The sequence below is a fragment of the Apteryx rowi genome, unplaced genomic scaffold (assembly GCF_003343035.1).
Source record: "Apteryx rowi isolate R43461 unplaced genomic scaffold, aptRow1 scaffold_329, whole genome shotgun sequence".
In the NCBI taxonomy this organism is placed as follows: domain Eukaryota; kingdom Metazoa; phylum Chordata; class Aves; order Apterygiformes; family Apterygidae; genus Apteryx; species Apteryx rowi.
Window position 1 is genome coordinate 552,704 of NW_020449741.1, and position 15,563 is coordinate 568,266.

The window sequence follows — 15,563 nt, forward strand, 5'->3', positions numbered from 1 at the left end:
GCGGGGTCCTGCGCGGCCGCGCTGCGTGCCGGGGAGCGGCAGGGCGGCAGGCCCGGCCCCCCGCGCTCTGCGCCATGTCCCCGTGCCATGTTGTCCTGTGTGTTCTGTGCCATGACCCCTGTGCCGTGTCCCGTGTGCTCTGCGCTTCCTGTGTGCTGTGTGCCACATCTGCTGTGGCATGTCTCCCGTGCCATGTCCCTTGTGCAATGTCCCATGTCCCCTGTGCCATGTCCTGTGTGCCCTGTGGCATGTCCCCGTGGCATGTCCCCTGTGCCATGTCCCTTGTGCAATGTCCCATGTCCCCGTGCCATGTCCCCCATGCCATGTCCTGTGTGCCCTTTGGCATGTCCCCTGTGCCATGTCCCTTGTGCTATGTTCCCTGTGCCATGTCCCGTGTACTGTGCCATGTCCCCTGTGCCATGTCCTGTGTGCCCTGTGGCATGTCCCCATGGCATGTCCCCTGTGCCATGTCCTGTCTCCCCCACACCATGTCCCCTGTGCCATGTCTTGTGCCCCCTCTGCCATGTCCCGTGTGCTGTGTCATGTCCCCCGTGCCATGTCCCTTGTGCAATGTCCCATGTCCCCTGTGCCATGTCCCCGTGCCACGTCCTGTGTGCCCTGTGGCATGTCCCCGTGCCATGTCCGATGTCCCCTGTGCACGTCCCGCGTGCCCCGTGCTGTGTGTTGTGCCCCGTGCTGACCTCCGCGGGCTCCTTGCCGGAGGAGGCGCGGGGGGGCGCGAGGTGGCCCGGCCCCTGTCGCAGCTGCGCCCGCCAGGCCTCGCCACGCTCGGGCGGCGCGGGGGGAGCCGGTGGCCCCGCCGTGGCTGTGGCCCCACCGCTCGGGCCCCCTCTCACCACCAGTCAGTGCTGGCAGCGTTAGCTGTCCCCACTTCCCTCCCCAGCACCTTCCCTGTGCTTCCTTGCGCGGCAGCGTCCTGCATCTCAGCCTCATGTTTTCCATTCAGGTTGGGACAAAGAATGAGTTGGCTGGATTTTAAACACTGTATTAATCACCTGGCAAAGCTGTGGCAGGGTGCGAGCGGTGTAATTACCACCCACTCACCTTTGCAGACAAGGCACAGAATAACCCATCTGTGAATTCACTATGATGCTGAAACGTTTCAAAACTGCATTACTACCACCTATCCTGAAAGCATGACTGAGTCTGTTTCTTTGACTCAGTATACTCAAGAAAAAAGAACATTATTTATGGGTTTTGGGTATTTATTAACAGCTTGACGTGCCTTTTTTTCTGCTGCTGAAAATCCTGCTGATCTTGTGATGCCCTTAAATATCACACCTCTTAATTGATTCAGGGCCATCCACTTTTGTCCTTGTTGCTGCTTTTATGGGCACCTCAACCTCGTTAGACCTGACAGGGAAGATGAGAACAGAATTGAAATACTTCTTTGCACATTCCCTGACTTCTGGTTGAGCAGAAAATCCCCCTTTGCTGTTAGCTCCCTGGGGCCTATAATAGAAAAACCGGTACCTCCAGTGGCAGCAGAGAGCTGTGGTATTCACGCGGGTGTTTATTTGGGACTAGTGCTGCACCCTGGGATGTGTAGTTTCTTAGCATGCTATTGCAATCATTGCTGTGGTGGTGGTTACTGTTATTAATGAGAATTTCCAGCAGCCCTGGTTAACAGCAGGAAGCCTTTCACTAGCACCAGCGCTGCAGGTAGAGGCCATCCCTGCCCTGAAGGTCTCGAGTGTTCAGTCGTTGGAATTACTCGGGAGCCGGTGGCATTAGCCATGAGTGTGTCAGCAGAGTTTGCACATCGTAGCCAAGTATCAGCTGGGAGAAGAGGCAGGGGAAGCAGTGGTGGCTGCTGCACTGGGGCCTCATCCTGCTCTTTGCGTCGAGGTCTGTGCCAGCCAAGCTCAACGACTGCTTGAGCTTTGGCTGGGTCCACTGCTGGCAGGCTCCAGTACAAAGCGGCGTGTGCCTCCGAAAGCTGAAGTGAGGGGGTCTGTGTGGGACACCTGCATTAGATAGAAGGTCAGGGCAGGAGAGCAGAACAAGCCTCCAGACCAAGGCAGAGACAGGAGGGCAGTCATACAGTGATGTAGTTTCTGTGGTTGGCCTTGTGCCTGACTCCGTGTTTCCCAGCTGTCTGACACACAGGGATTTATCAATAAAATGAGCTCTCCCCCATGCCAGGAGCTGGCCATTGTTGCTTATTGAACTCCCACAGGACTTGCAGGGGCTGGTTGTGGAGGGTAGACTGGAAAGAGGGGAAGGGAGTGACTTAAAGCACCACCCAACACAGGTTTTCCAACCCAAGGGCAGGCCAGATGAAGAATGAGGCAGCTGAAGGTACTCCATGGGGTGCAGATGGTCGGCTTCACAGCGAAGCAAAGGATACGGTGTCAACCCAAAGAAGGACAACAGCTGTTGAGGAGGGGAAAGCAGGGTGGTGAAGACCTCTTCAGTGTCAACAGGGAGCCAGCAGAGGGGTTCAAAGGTCTGAAGATAGCTGTGGATTGGGGTGACATCGGTAGCAGTATTTTGAGTGGGACTCAAGGAAGCAGGGTATATTTTAGGTGGCCCCCAGAGGATGCTCTTTCACCTGTGACTCAGGGGCATCTGTTGCCACCAAGATTTCCCCATGCTGCTTTCAGGTCATTGGCAGCCCCTGCTGCTGTCGGGAGCCAAGCAGGAGAGAGAGGAGTCGGGGGGTCCTGAAGAAGTCTGCTTGCTCAGCAATGCTGCCCTCTGAAGTTGGGCATCAATAATGCCCCCCCCCCCAAAAAAAAAAAAAAAAAAGGATTGAAAAGGAGATGAAGGAAGAAGGTGGAGGGTGGAGGACCAGCAATCAAATTGCACTGCATTTGCCATCAGCCCTAAGCCGTTTCCGGTGAGCTGTGTCCTTGGGTCAAGCTCCCCCTGCCCGCTCGCAGGCCAGGGACTGGCGCTGCTCCTGCTTGGTCCCTCGCCGCTGTCCTGCGTGGGCTGTGGGCTGGCTGGCAGCTGCCCTAAAGCAACCGGCAACTACCGTCTCAGCACGGTCACTCCCATCGCGCCCAGCAAACGGTGCTAATCAGCAAACAAAGCCCCTGCTGTGTCCCGGCACACGATAAGGGCGCGAGTGTGTTCCTGGAGCAAGGGGACGCATGGTTTTGGATGGGCGCCAACCTCTCCTGACCAGGAGCAGGCTGTGGTGGATGGCTCGCCTGTCCCAGCTTGACTACTGCAGTGTGTACCAGCCCAGAGCTTCAGCCATGCCCAAAACAGCTGGAGATCAGGAGCAGAAATGGGAGGCAGAGAGAATTGGGTTTGGAGGGCTCCTTCTATACCAGGCCAAACCAGTGCTTGCAGTTTTGGGATGCCAAAGGCTTGGGCTGGCATTAAATAAGGTTGATATATCAAATTGCAAAGAGGAGGTGCCCAAAATGCCTTTTCTCATCTCCCAGAGTTGCAAGGAAGAAATGAGAGGCTCCTCTGGAAGTGGGGTGTTTCTCTAGGTGGAGCTTCTCCATTTCAGTTCTCGGATTGTGACACACAAGCAGCCTCCAGATGGCTTGGGAGCCTCCAGGTGTGACCTCCAGATGTTGCCGTGGGGGAGAACTGCTTCTCCAGGAGCCTTTGCTTCACTCCTGTTCACTTTTTGAAAAGTCTGCTCAGAGAGGTGAGGATGCCCAGCAATCTCCCCGTCCCCTGTGTTATTCCTCAGTCACGGCTTAAACCCAAAGGGGCACAAGCACGGGCCTGAAGTTAAGTGTGTGCTCAGCAGCCAGGTTGGCGTGATCTCAGTGCCCCTCTGCCTTGTGGGCAAGCACTAACTGCACCAGAGGGGCAGCTCCAAGGCCCCAGATTCAGTGAAACTCAGTGAAATCCCAGTCCACAGTCACGTTCCTGGCTGGGTCACACTTTCCTGCCAAATTTTGTACGCTTTCGACAATACTTTTTTACAAAATATTTCAACCCACGTTTTCTCCAGTGTCCTGTAGAAATTTAAACTTCTGTATTTAAATTTATTTTTTTTCTGTAAAGCAATTAAACTAATGATACTAAATCAATGAAATGTAGCTGAAATGCAAATGCAAGGTTTTTGTCATGATCAAATGAATTCACAATGTTTTTATAGATACAAACTGCCTTTTGCCTTGGATTTTTTTTGTTTATGAAGCTTTTTGTGATTCTCACTGTTCAGGTCAGGAAAAAAAACCTGAAAGCCTTGACAAGATCTGGAAATGGTTTGCCAATGAATGCAATAATAAAAATAGCTGCTCTTGTTCCATCCCTCTCCTCTTTGTTGGAGTGATATCTGTGGATTGTAAGCCCCTTAGCACACATCGTTTTGCTTTGTACTGTGCTAGGTACAAAGGGACTTTGACCTCAGTAATAAATCTGAGCAAAGGGTGAACTATTTTTGCTTCCACTTTCCTCCAAGTTTCAACCGCAGGCAGCAGCAGGCCCGGATAATTTCTGCCTGAGTGGCAGCACCTTACACAAAGCAAGAACTAGAAAGGGCAGCTGCCGGTGCTGTCCCAGGGATGCAATGCTGAGGCCAGGGGATCCGACCTGTTCTCCAGCTGCAGTAGCTCCTGTTCAACTTCCTAAGGCCAGTGCCGGTCCGGGTTGCTGGAGACCTCTCCCCTCACAGATAATGACGCATGGGGAGGTTCACTAAACAGCCCAAAGGGGCGAGAGTGTGGGTCAGGAAAGAGTGAGGAAGGACATGCTGAGCAGCCTGGGAGAGGGGAAGCACGGCAGTTTTCCTCTTTTAGGGCTCCCCGGTTTGTCTCTCTGCACTTGGATTAGGTCTGTGCACCTGGAGAGCCTGGTGTTGGGATGCAGGGCGGGGGGGCAGCGGGAAACAGTGGCTAAGGGACAGTGCAGCCGGTGGGGAGTAGGGAGGTGCAGCCCCACTGCTCTGCCACTGCTGGCCCATGCAAGCCAAGGTGCTGCTCTGTGCCCTCTTATCCTCTCTTGCCTTTTGCCCATCTGATCCCTTCAGGTGGGGGTTGCAGGGAAGACCTGCTCTTTCTGGGACCTCCCCAGGCCACGGGAATGTGAGTGGATGAGTTGTGACAGGTTGGCCAGGGCCTTGTGCCATGGGACCATGACAGCCCCTCTCACAATAGCCCTTACGCCGGGCAGGTCTCCCCTAGAAAGACAAACCCCTCTTTTTGGACATCTTTCCCCTCCATTCTTCTTGCATCTGTCTTCACCAAGGAAGCCTCACTGTTCTTTCAGCTGCAAAGGTGCAGGTTTGGTGGGGAGAGGAGCCATGTGGGGCGATGGGCCCCAGGGCCGTGTCAGAAGGAGCAGGGCTGCCCCGAGGCTGGATGTGCCACTTCTACCCTGGCTATTCGAGTTTTCTCCCAAAGCCAGCTGTGCTGGCCACAGGTCAGACTGGTTCCTCTTCATTTGCTTCACACTCCCTGCAAACACACCTGAGCGGGAGGCAATGCACTAAGGAGCCCGCTGCACCAGGAGCTGGGCTTGTGGGTGCGCGGGCAGGAGCAAAGGTGCTGTCCCTCTCTGCAGCTCGGCTCTGAACTTCTCTGACACTGGGAAAGGTGCTGGCTGGCTTTGAGCTGGGGACAGCCGAAGACCTGCTCCCTCGGTGATGCAAGAGGGCAGGGCGACAACATGCAAAACATGTCATCACCTGAGCAGCAGAAATGCTGGCTCTAGGTTCCCTCCGGGTGTGTGGGGAGGAGCTGTGTGGATTCTCTGATGTCTGCACAGGCTGGAGCTCACTGCTGCAGCTTTTGGTTGTGCACCGGAGCCTCTCTGTAAAGCTTGCATGACTCGAATGTTTTGTGGCTTCTACTTCTCTGCCAGATGTGGTTGAAATCGGCTTTTGGCATCTGAAACAGGTGGACTGACAGCCCAAAGGCGACCGCAACCCCCTTGGCTTCGGTTCCTGCAAGCTGGGAAAGAAGGTCGGGGTCTTGCTGCTGGGCCTGGGCATGAAGGCCTCCTTCTGTCCCTGCAGCAGCACAAGCTCCCTGAATGCCTGCTGTGGGGCCGTGCTGGGCCGGAGGGGGTGAGGGAAAGGCCATGCTCTCCCCTGTGCCGGTGCCTCCTGTCTCCCAGGCTATCCAAGAGCTGTGAGCAGGATCCCAGGAGAGGAGCAGGGAGCGGGCTGAGGCGAGAGCCCTGTGAAGGGTGATGCACCAGCACCGCCTCACTGAACCTTGCACAACAGCTTTCGCAAGCCCCCCAATGCTGATTCCTCCTTGCCTCTTCCTTGGGGAGGGGGATGCCTCCCACAGCAGCCGGCTGGCCTGGCTGCAAAAGGAAGCAGCTACTGAGATCGTTCCTTTTCAGGGACTCTCCAGGGTATTCGGAAACAGGGGGACAACTAAGAAAATACCCCAAATGCTACCTGAGCAGGGTGAATTTGTGAGCAGCTCACACCTTGAGTCTTTCAGGCAGGAGAGAGCCTGGTTTGGCAGCCAGCAAAGCCAGACCATCCCTAGGGGAAGTCAGGCTCAGTCACTGCAGGAGCACCCCTGTGCCGGCTCTTTTGGAGAAGAGCAGGCCTACACCATGTTTGTATGAAATGGCTCCAGCCGCTAACACCTGCCTGATGTTTGCCATGACAACACGCCACCTTTGAAGCTTGGCTCTGGGGGAGCACTGTGCATCCCGACCGGCAAGCGGGCTGAGGGCAGGGTGGACGCTGCACTCTCTGGGTTTTTCTGGCTGGGCAGCTTGCTAAGTGGGGGGCAGAGGTGACGTGCGTGGGCTGCTCGGCTGCAGCCGCTCCAGGGCTGCTCTCACCCAGAGGTGCTCAAAGGCAGCGTGGCTCCTGCCAAGGGAGGGGAGCCCAATGCCGCCGCTGTGGCTAGCCTGGGAGCCGCTGGGTGTCTGCGGCAGTCTGCCTGGGTGGGCCCCATGACTGTCCCCATCCTTGACACGGAGCTGTGCTGTTTGGCCTGCAATTGCCCTTTGCTTTGGGGTGATGCCCTTTGGACACCCCAATACTTTTGGCCTTCTGCAGCGTCTCCTCAGCCTTCCCAGATGTGGCAACACAGCGATGAGCTTCCATGGGCACGTGGCTTGACTCCGCTCCAGGCCTGTTTCTGCTGGGCATGGCAAACCTTCAGGAGAGTGCTCCACTCAAATCTCTGCAGCAGCAGAGCTGCAGGGGCTGTGCCCACCCTGTTGTCCCCTTGCTCAGTGTGGATCACGGGTGAGTGCTTGTTCTGCCCTGCGGCCCCCGTCCCCATGGCTGCCAGAGCTTGCCAGGCGGAGAAGAAGTGGTTAAACTTAGGGCTGGTGTGGTTGCCTTTACACATCCGAGTACAAACATGGTCCTCTGTTTTGTGTATACATGGAGGGAAGGCCTGGGCGCCAGAATGGGAGTGCCTGCCACCTTCCCGCCTGCCTGGCAGTCCCCGGGTTACAGCAGCCCAGTTCTCCTCTGCTCACCCCGCACGGCGGGACGAGCCGTGCAGACACCCACGGCTGATGGAGGGCCAGTGAGGGGCATCCTGCTGGGAATGCTCCTGACTGCTGAGCCACACCAGTTCCCCCAGCTGCCGTCGTGATGGGTATTACTGGGGAGGACATGAAAAGGCACAAAACCTACAGGGGATAGAGAAGTGGAAGACCTTTTTGTTGCTGTTAATATCACTCATAACCTCATCTGGCTCCTGGTCATGTCCAGAGCAGCTGGGTGGGTACCAGCAGGTGTTTGTGCCTGGGTGCCAAGAGAGCTGGAGAGGCACTGAGGACTAATCTGACAGTATTAAGTCCTTCTGTGCTATTGCTGTTTAAAAACACAATTTCCATCATCACCAGCGCTCTGCTGGTGCAGACAGCAGACTGTTTTCTTAAGCTGTGCAGATGCATGGGTGATGGGCTGCCCTAGCACCACTCTGCCTGGGTCTCTCTTGTCCCACACCTTGTATCCAAGGTCAGCTTTGCCCTGTGGGCTCTGAGCCCTGTCCCACATTCCCCGTGGGACCCCTCTGGCCCCTGGGGCTTGGAGGTCTCCAGGCCGTGGCTGGTGGCTGTCCTGGGCAGTGCCAAGCGGGCGTCAGGCGAAGCAGTTGCATGAGGGCTGTGGTGTGAATTGTTTTTGCTTCACAGACAAGGGCGATGGGGAGAATGCTTTCTTGCTAAGAGAAAACAGGAAGAAATGAGGGAACAAAATTAATTCAATGCAAAAACATGAGACAAAGAGCTAGACACCTAGAGGTAGAGCAGCCCAAATTACTGTTCCCACAGCAACTCGCGTTCACCCTCTCTGCACCTTGAGGCAAAAGCTTGCCAGACTGTCACCAAACGTGTACAAGATAAGCAGCACTGTATTTGTCCTGGAGACCGTCATTTTTGATCTCCAGTTCTGCGTTATAATTTTGGGCTGGATTAGCCCTGCTCTATGAGCGTGTGTGTGTTTACGTATTGTTGTATTAGAAGGACCAGGGAGGGTAAGTGGGATGGCAAGCACAGCCTCCCCAGCATGCAGCCGCGAGCCTCACGTTGCCATGCTGAACGGCGCTTTTGGGGAACAGGAAAAGCTCTTCCCAACTGCAGTGGATTTGCGGAGGCCTGGATCTGTGCAGCTGAGGAAAAGGCCAGAGCAGAGATCTCAGCTCTTTTCTCTGGCTGCACACCCAGCGCTGGAAGAAATGCGCCTGCTGGTGAAGCACAGGGATAACACAGATGCTGGGGGGATTAACGCTGTGCGGATTTTGTGAATGGTGTCTTTAGCTAGCAAACCCAACCGCCTTAGGAACTGGCTGACAATATCCCAAAGAGAAAGAAACGTGCTGAGTCCTGTCCAGCTCAGATTATTGGCACCCTTCAAAGGGAGGGCTGAGCAGAGCTCAGGTGCTTCCACCCAGGGCCAGGAGGGTGAATCCTCGCTCAGCCCTGCTGGGACCCCCCCTTCCCTCCCCTGCCACTTGCGTGGGTGTACAGAACTTTGCACACACTCCCTGGCTCACTTCTGCCCCCAAAATGCAATCAAAGGGCGATTTTAGGCTATCAGTGTGCTTCCCAGACAGGAGCTGGGAGAGCAGTGGGCTGAGGCTGGCTTTCCAGCAGATGCAGGCTCTGGGTGCCCACCACCCTTTCGGGGGGGCTGCTTTTGAGTGATCCTGCAGCAGCCACCAAGAGATGCCTTTCTCACCTCCCCAGGAACATGTGTCAACACTTCTGTGAACAAAATGTGTGGGTGAGTGACGTAGCGTGGGGCTGTGTTGCTTCCCTGACCCCCATTTGGCTTTAGGCAGGTCCTTCAGGGGAGGTGCATGTTGTGAAACACAGGGCCAAATGCCGATAAACCCCAGCGCAAGGGGTTGACAGCGTGGGGCTAGATTTGGGACAGCCCCATGAGCTGCTGCTGGGATCGATGGCCCCAGCCTGGGACTGGGCCCCCAATTCTGTGTCCTCCCCCAGGCCTGGCCCCAGCAGGGCTGGTGGGGCTGCTGTAAACCTGCATTTAAACTCCTGGCCAGCCTGTAAGAGGGGGGTGGTGATGCTTGGCTGTTGGTTGCTATGACTTTGTACCTCGGCTGCTAAACTGCAACCTCAGGGTAGTGCTTAGCCCAAATCAGCTGTGATTCCACTGGGATCTGTATGTGTAGCAAACTCTTGTTGATAGACAGTGCAGGCAGCTTCTACCTCCTCCATGTCCCTGTAATAGGAAAGCAGGGCTGGAAGGGATCTGAGAAGCCAAATGAGTTCATCCTGCACATCCTGTGGGGTTAATGTGGCCCGGTGAGGAGGCACTGGCATTGGCTGCAGGTCTGGGTGATGCTCTAAAACTGCTCTGGCAATTACCCAGCGCTTCTTAGGCAACAGGTAATTTGGTGTTAATATGTTAAAAAATGCTCTGTACCTCCCAGGACCCCATAGCGACTCTCTTCCGAGCGGGATGCAGGTCACACCAGCCCTGGGCAGGCTCTTGGCAGGGCTGGGGAAGAGGGTCCGCAGGGGCCAGCAGAGCCTGACCAGCACCGGCAGCGTAGGTGTAGCTGGGATGGGAGGCAACCAGGGAAAGCACCAGTGACTGCAGGACCTGTCACCCTGCGCTAGGCAGCAAACACTCACCAAAAATAGTACAAACCCGGCCAGAGCATTTCCTCATTTGGTGCCTCCTGTGGCGTCTCACCAAAATCACATGGCTGGAGTCATGGGGCTCGGAGGAGACAGTTGACCGTTCCTCTGGCCTCTTCACAAGGGCCTGCTTTTGAAGGTTAATCATCTGACTTCCATATTCCCCGTGTCTCTGGACACCCTCCTCTTCTGAAAATGGGGAGGTCAGAATCTTGGGCTATTTGAAAATGAGGTTTCTCTTACTCTGCTCAGATCTTAATTAACTGATTTCCATCCTGAGCTGTTAACTCCTTTTTCGTCTGGGACACTACTCTGTGCTGAAGTTCTTGATACAGACGAATTAGTGGCATTAATCAAATCAAATCTAATCTATTCTAACCTAAACTAACCTATTGTAATCCTATCCCCTTTTTGCCTCCCTGTCCAGTACTTTCCTGCCCTATGAAGAAACCTTTGCTCTCTTATCTATTTCATTTCATGCTTTTTTTTTGCTGCCCATGGGTGAATGCAACTGGGAAATTATCATGGTTTCTGCAGTTTCTTCAGCTCCTGGAGACGGTGTGGAGAAAACCTCTTACTTTTCACAGTCCTTCTGATGTGCCCCATCTGCTGCAGGCTACGCTTGCCGCCTGCCCCTCTGCTGTGTGCCTGGTGAGGCAGGGCCGTGGTGGAGCAGGATATCCGAGGGCTGGCGCGTTGGTGCCTGCACGTGCCTCTGCTACATATGAACCTTCTCAGGGAGCTGAACCTCTCCGCTGTAGAGAGGCTTCAGAGGCAGCGCTAGCTGGGCCCCCTGGATGAGGAGGCCGGCTGTCCTGATGATCACTAGAAAGAGGTGCTCTCTCTGGGAGATGTCTGCCTGGCTGCGGTAAAGCCTGTGTAGGGGTATTTGTGGAGCAGGGTTGACCTTCACAGTTTTCATGAGGCAAAGGGACCTGACCAAGGTCATGCAGCAGGTTGGTGGAAATAACTCAAATGTTTCCAAGTCATTGGCAAATGCCTGCACCTTCCCCATCTCTCCTCCTGCCAGCTGGGCAGTTGCTTGCCCTAAGCACCGGCATGCTAGCAGCTTTGGTGTGAGGGTTTTCACGAACATGACAGCATGGAAAAAAAAGAAAGCTTCTTAATTTCCGCTTCTAAGGAATGGTTGTTTCACTCGAGTCATTTCAGCCTTTTCTCTGTGTCAGAGATGTGTTGTGTTCAGCCTCCATGCCAGCTACCCATCCTTGCTGGCCCACAAGCTCCCATACCCACTTGGACTTGTGGCCCTGCAAGAGCCCTCTGTGGTATTTATTGCCTCTATCAAACGCAAGAGGAGGGATGTGGGGGGAATTCTGCAGCGTCTCGGCATGCTACAGACATGAGATGGGTTCAAACAGGCCACGGGCATGACGTGAGCAGGGGCAATTCTGCAGCTTGCAGTGACAACAGCCCCAAGCACATCACCCCCAGCCCGGGAGGCATGCAGGCTCCCTGTGCCTGGCAATAACTCCCGCTGTGTTACGGCTGGCAGTGGTTATCCTTGAGCTTCCCTCGCACAGGGACTGTAATGAAATGTAGCCTCTTCCCATTGCAGTTAACTGTTAGCTGCCACGGAGAAGCTGGCTGGTGCCATGAGAACAACCCAGCGTGCACGGTTCCTTCTGCTGCTTTCCCCACGCGCCCGGCCTCATGCAGGCAGGATGGGTGCTGTGCAGCTGTGCACACTGTTGCCAGACTGTGCTCAGGGGGTATATCTCCCCCACTGGGTTTGACTAGCGTGGGCTGCTCTCGCTTATCTTCTCTGCAGAAGGGGTCAGAGGATCATTCAGGAATTTCTCCACATAAAGCCCATGCTATTGCAGGGACCTTTTGGAGATGTTTGTGGTCTTTCCACTTTTCTCCTGTGGTATGTTTTGAGGTGGTGTAGGCATTTTACTAGTTGTGGGATGTGTACCTTGGCTGTTGGGAAGCAGGAGATACTCTGAGGATATTCATGGAGTAACAGTGTGGTCCAGGATTTCCCATGCCCTTGCAAGTGGGTCTCTGAGAGTGAGATGATGTCCAGACATGGCCAAGTGCTGTGTCACTGGCTCTTTTTTACCTACTATTCCTCAGCAAATTACCTGTATCTGGACTGCAGCACTCTCAGCCAGCATTTGAGATCAGCGAGAACTTTCTGTGAGGAATTTCTGCACGTGGTTTGAAAATAGCACATATTTGCTCTGAGTTACCATAGTTACTTGTGGAAGTTGTGTGGCACTGCTAATGTTGCTTGGTTGGGCAATCTTTGTTTCAATCCAACACAGCACAAACAACTAATTTTTACCATCAAATGGACACATCAAAATGGCATGAATTTCTTGGGGTTTGGGTGATTTTCCCATGGAATTACAGGAATTTCACCATTGTTTTGGTGGGCTCCCAGCGGCCCTTTTTAGACTTTCCAGCAACCCTTTCTTTAAAGTGCTGGGTACATCCGTTGAGCAATAGCAGATTTTGGGGCCTTGTTAAACAGCTTTGAATCGCTAGAGAAACCTGTGATGTGATTTTTCCCAGTGCCAAGCCTGCATTTGCTCTCCTCAGATGTTTCCTCAGATGTCAGCCCTTGTGTTTGTGCATCATGCTTATTTGGCACCTCGTTATTGCAGTGTCTATGGCATTAGTCCTGGACCTTGCCCTCTGCTGCTCTGTGCAGCTCGGCCTGGCTCTGCTCTCAGCACCTGTCTCTGCTGTGCCTCTGCACCAGTCCATGCTTCTTCGCCTTCACCAGCATGTCAAGCCTCAGCTCTGGAGCATTTTCCTAGCATCCAGGCTGCTGGGCCAACAAACTCCATTAGAGCAGGGCCTGGGTGGGAGATCACTGCTATCAGGAGGCTTTGTATGCCAAAGGAGTGGTGTCAGGCTGTCCCCATGCTGCCAGCACCTGCCTCCTGCCTTCAGGATGTCCTTTTAGATGAAGACAAAGCTGTAGAGACCTGGTAGCTTGACCTTACTGACTGCCTGGTTAGTGCATCATCATCGTTAGAGTCAGGAAACACAGCAATTTTAACAGTTCCCTGTAGAGCGGGTCAGATCCCTAGCATTCCTAGGGGAGAGGTGGGCAAGCAGGACTCCAGAGCTGTTGGCTCCCTTAAGCATATCTGTGCTGACAGGTCCAGGACAGACACTTTTTGAAGAGTCTAATCTTGGTAAGAAGTGAATCCAAACTGCTTGCCTCCTGTGGGCTAGAAGCTGGCAGATACAGCTCTTTAATAACGATAACCAACAGTTCAATGTGTAAAGCCTTGTATGCGTATATCAGTGCAAGGAATAGTTATCTCCTTGCAGTAGATCTTGTCCTTGATCCTCTCATCTGGCAGAAGAAAGCTCCTGGCAAATCTAGCAGGAGAGATGCTCAGTGGCTTTAAACTGCGCGTAGGACTGTGCTCCCCTGCAGAGAAACCCAGAGCAGCATAAGCTCCAAATGTAGGTTTGGTCTGACAACAGAGCTTACATGGCAACAACTGCAGAATTTTCATGCCAAAAGCTTGCAGGGAGCAGGTGGTATCTGTTAACCTTCCCCCACAGCGACTGCAGGCCTCGTCCTCACATGGGAGAGCCCAAGAGCAAGTCCAGGTAAGCAAAGATGGGAAGTGGCTGGGATTAATATGCTGGCAGATGTTTGCCTTCCCCATCTGGGAGCTGGTGCTCCTGGATCTCCCTCAGGACCAGCCCAGGGGACAGTAAATGCTATGGGCAGGTGAGTGAAGAATGCCTCAAGCACAGGATGGGCAGCAGATGCCACAGCAGGCGATGCAAAGCCCAAGACACATTTCCAGGGTACCTTCTTTTCAGGGGTGGAGATTCTGTTGGTGAGTGCTGGCTGCTGAGAATGGGGAGACACTAGGGTCATGGGGTGAGGCTCCTCATCTTTGGGTTGTTGCTCAGTGCCATGGTCTGTTCTGGGCAGAAAATGTGGAATGATTTCTACTGGGAAAGGTGAGGCCTAAGGCCTTCTACTGCGTGGACAGGGAATTTCTTTAGCACATGTGCTAACTCTCCAGAGCTGAGTGAGAGCCAGCTGGCCTGGCAAAGGAGCTGTGCGCTGGCTCGATGCTTGCTCCTGGAGCCCTTTTGCACGCCTGTCAGGAAGCCACTGGCCTGCCCTGAATCTGTGTGTTGGCACTTGGCTGGGGACGTGCCATGGCTTCAGCCTCCCCTTCCACACACAGGTCCTTCACCCTGTGCTGCCAGCTCTCCCTCAGTCTGCGGAATTGGCAGGCATAGATGGGAGGAAAATAAAATCTTGTCTTGCTGGCAGGACACATCGTGTTTCTGCAGAGCTGCCTGCAGCCCTTACAGTGCAGCAATGCTGCCAGAAAAAATTGCCGTCATCCTCCTTTGGGTTTGATCAGGGCAGTAGTCTTCTCTCTTTGCCTCTCTCAGTCCTTCACATTAAATTTCTGAGGTACCAATTAGCAAATTAAATCCAATCTCTCTGGCGCTTCCCCTCCTGTGCTGTCCACGTGGCACAGCCATTCCCACTTGGCAGTTTTGCTTTCTGGCTCCACCAGCCTCGTAGAGCGGCGAGGCGCTGGTGCTGTGGTCCTGACAGTGCTCCCAGGCTCTCCTTGGAGGCGTCAGGCGAGGCATCATCTCTTCTGCCTGCTGCCCCCCTTTCCTCTGTCAGGCTGTGCCAGGCCTCTCCTCCAAGCTCTTCACACATAAGGATGTGCTTGATTCCTATTTGAGGTCGAGGCTGGTGTCGGTGCCTGCGGCTTGCAGCTTGGTGGCAGCCAGCTGGGAGATACTGGGGAGACCCTGCAAAGATCTCCTCTGGGGGCTTGTAAGATGTGGCTCATGTGTCTGATCTTCCTCCTGCACATACATCTCAACAGGGTTTGATTAATTCATAATACATATATTTCTGTGCAGAATACATGTATTTCTGTCTGTGTGAAGAAATTTGCCAAAACATGCTTAGACAGTTCCCAACCTTTGTGTATGCATGAGTTGATTTGACCAGTTTCACCTGGAAATGCTTTTCAGGAGCTGATTTATCCATGCTGTATTACCACTGATTTCCCTCTTGCCTGGTGACTCTGTGCCAAAAGTGTTCACTCACAACAAAGGTGACCAAGACTCGTTTTTTTACCTCCTGGGCAGCAGCCAAGCTTGCCTCTGGAGATGCCCAGGCCACCTCTTTGGTGCCTCTTGCACTTCTGCCAAGGCTTGAGGCTGTTGTACAGAGCGGGAGAGCTGCAGTGGGAGACTTGGAGGCTGCTACATCACTGCATGATCAACAGTGCTGGGGTGTGGCTACTCTTTTAGGAGTGAAATCTTTACCCTGGATCAGACAGAAGATGGCTGTGAACGTGCATTTACCAGCTGTGAGCGCACAGTGTGTTGGGCTAGAGGCTTTTGGGGCCCCATGCTCCTGCTCCATGCTGTCTGAAACACGTAAACCTCCATTGAACTAGCAAGGGGGCATGACTGTCTTGCATGTCTCACGGGAGGGCCCGATTCCCCTCCAGCAACAGCTGGCAGCACGCCCAGGCTGCCTGCTTCCT

General features: G+C 54.1%; 1 protein-coding gene across 1 annotated transcript; it reads left to right on the top strand.

The window, feature by feature from the left end:
- Positions 1 to 64: 64 nt before the first annotated feature.
- LOC112968905 (keratin-associated protein 10-8-like) lies at positions 65 to 4,246 on the top strand. Its single transcript, XM_026071640.1, has 2 exons — positions 65 to 3,634; positions 4,094 to 4,246. The coding sequence occupies exon 1, from the start codon at positions 75 to 77 to the stop codon at positions 1,098 to 1,100; it is 1,026 nt and encodes a 341-aa protein (XP_025927425.1). The 5' UTR covers positions 65 to 74; the 3' UTR covers positions 1,101 to 3,634; positions 4,094 to 4,246.
- Positions 4,247 to 15,563: the final 11,317 nt, after the last annotated feature.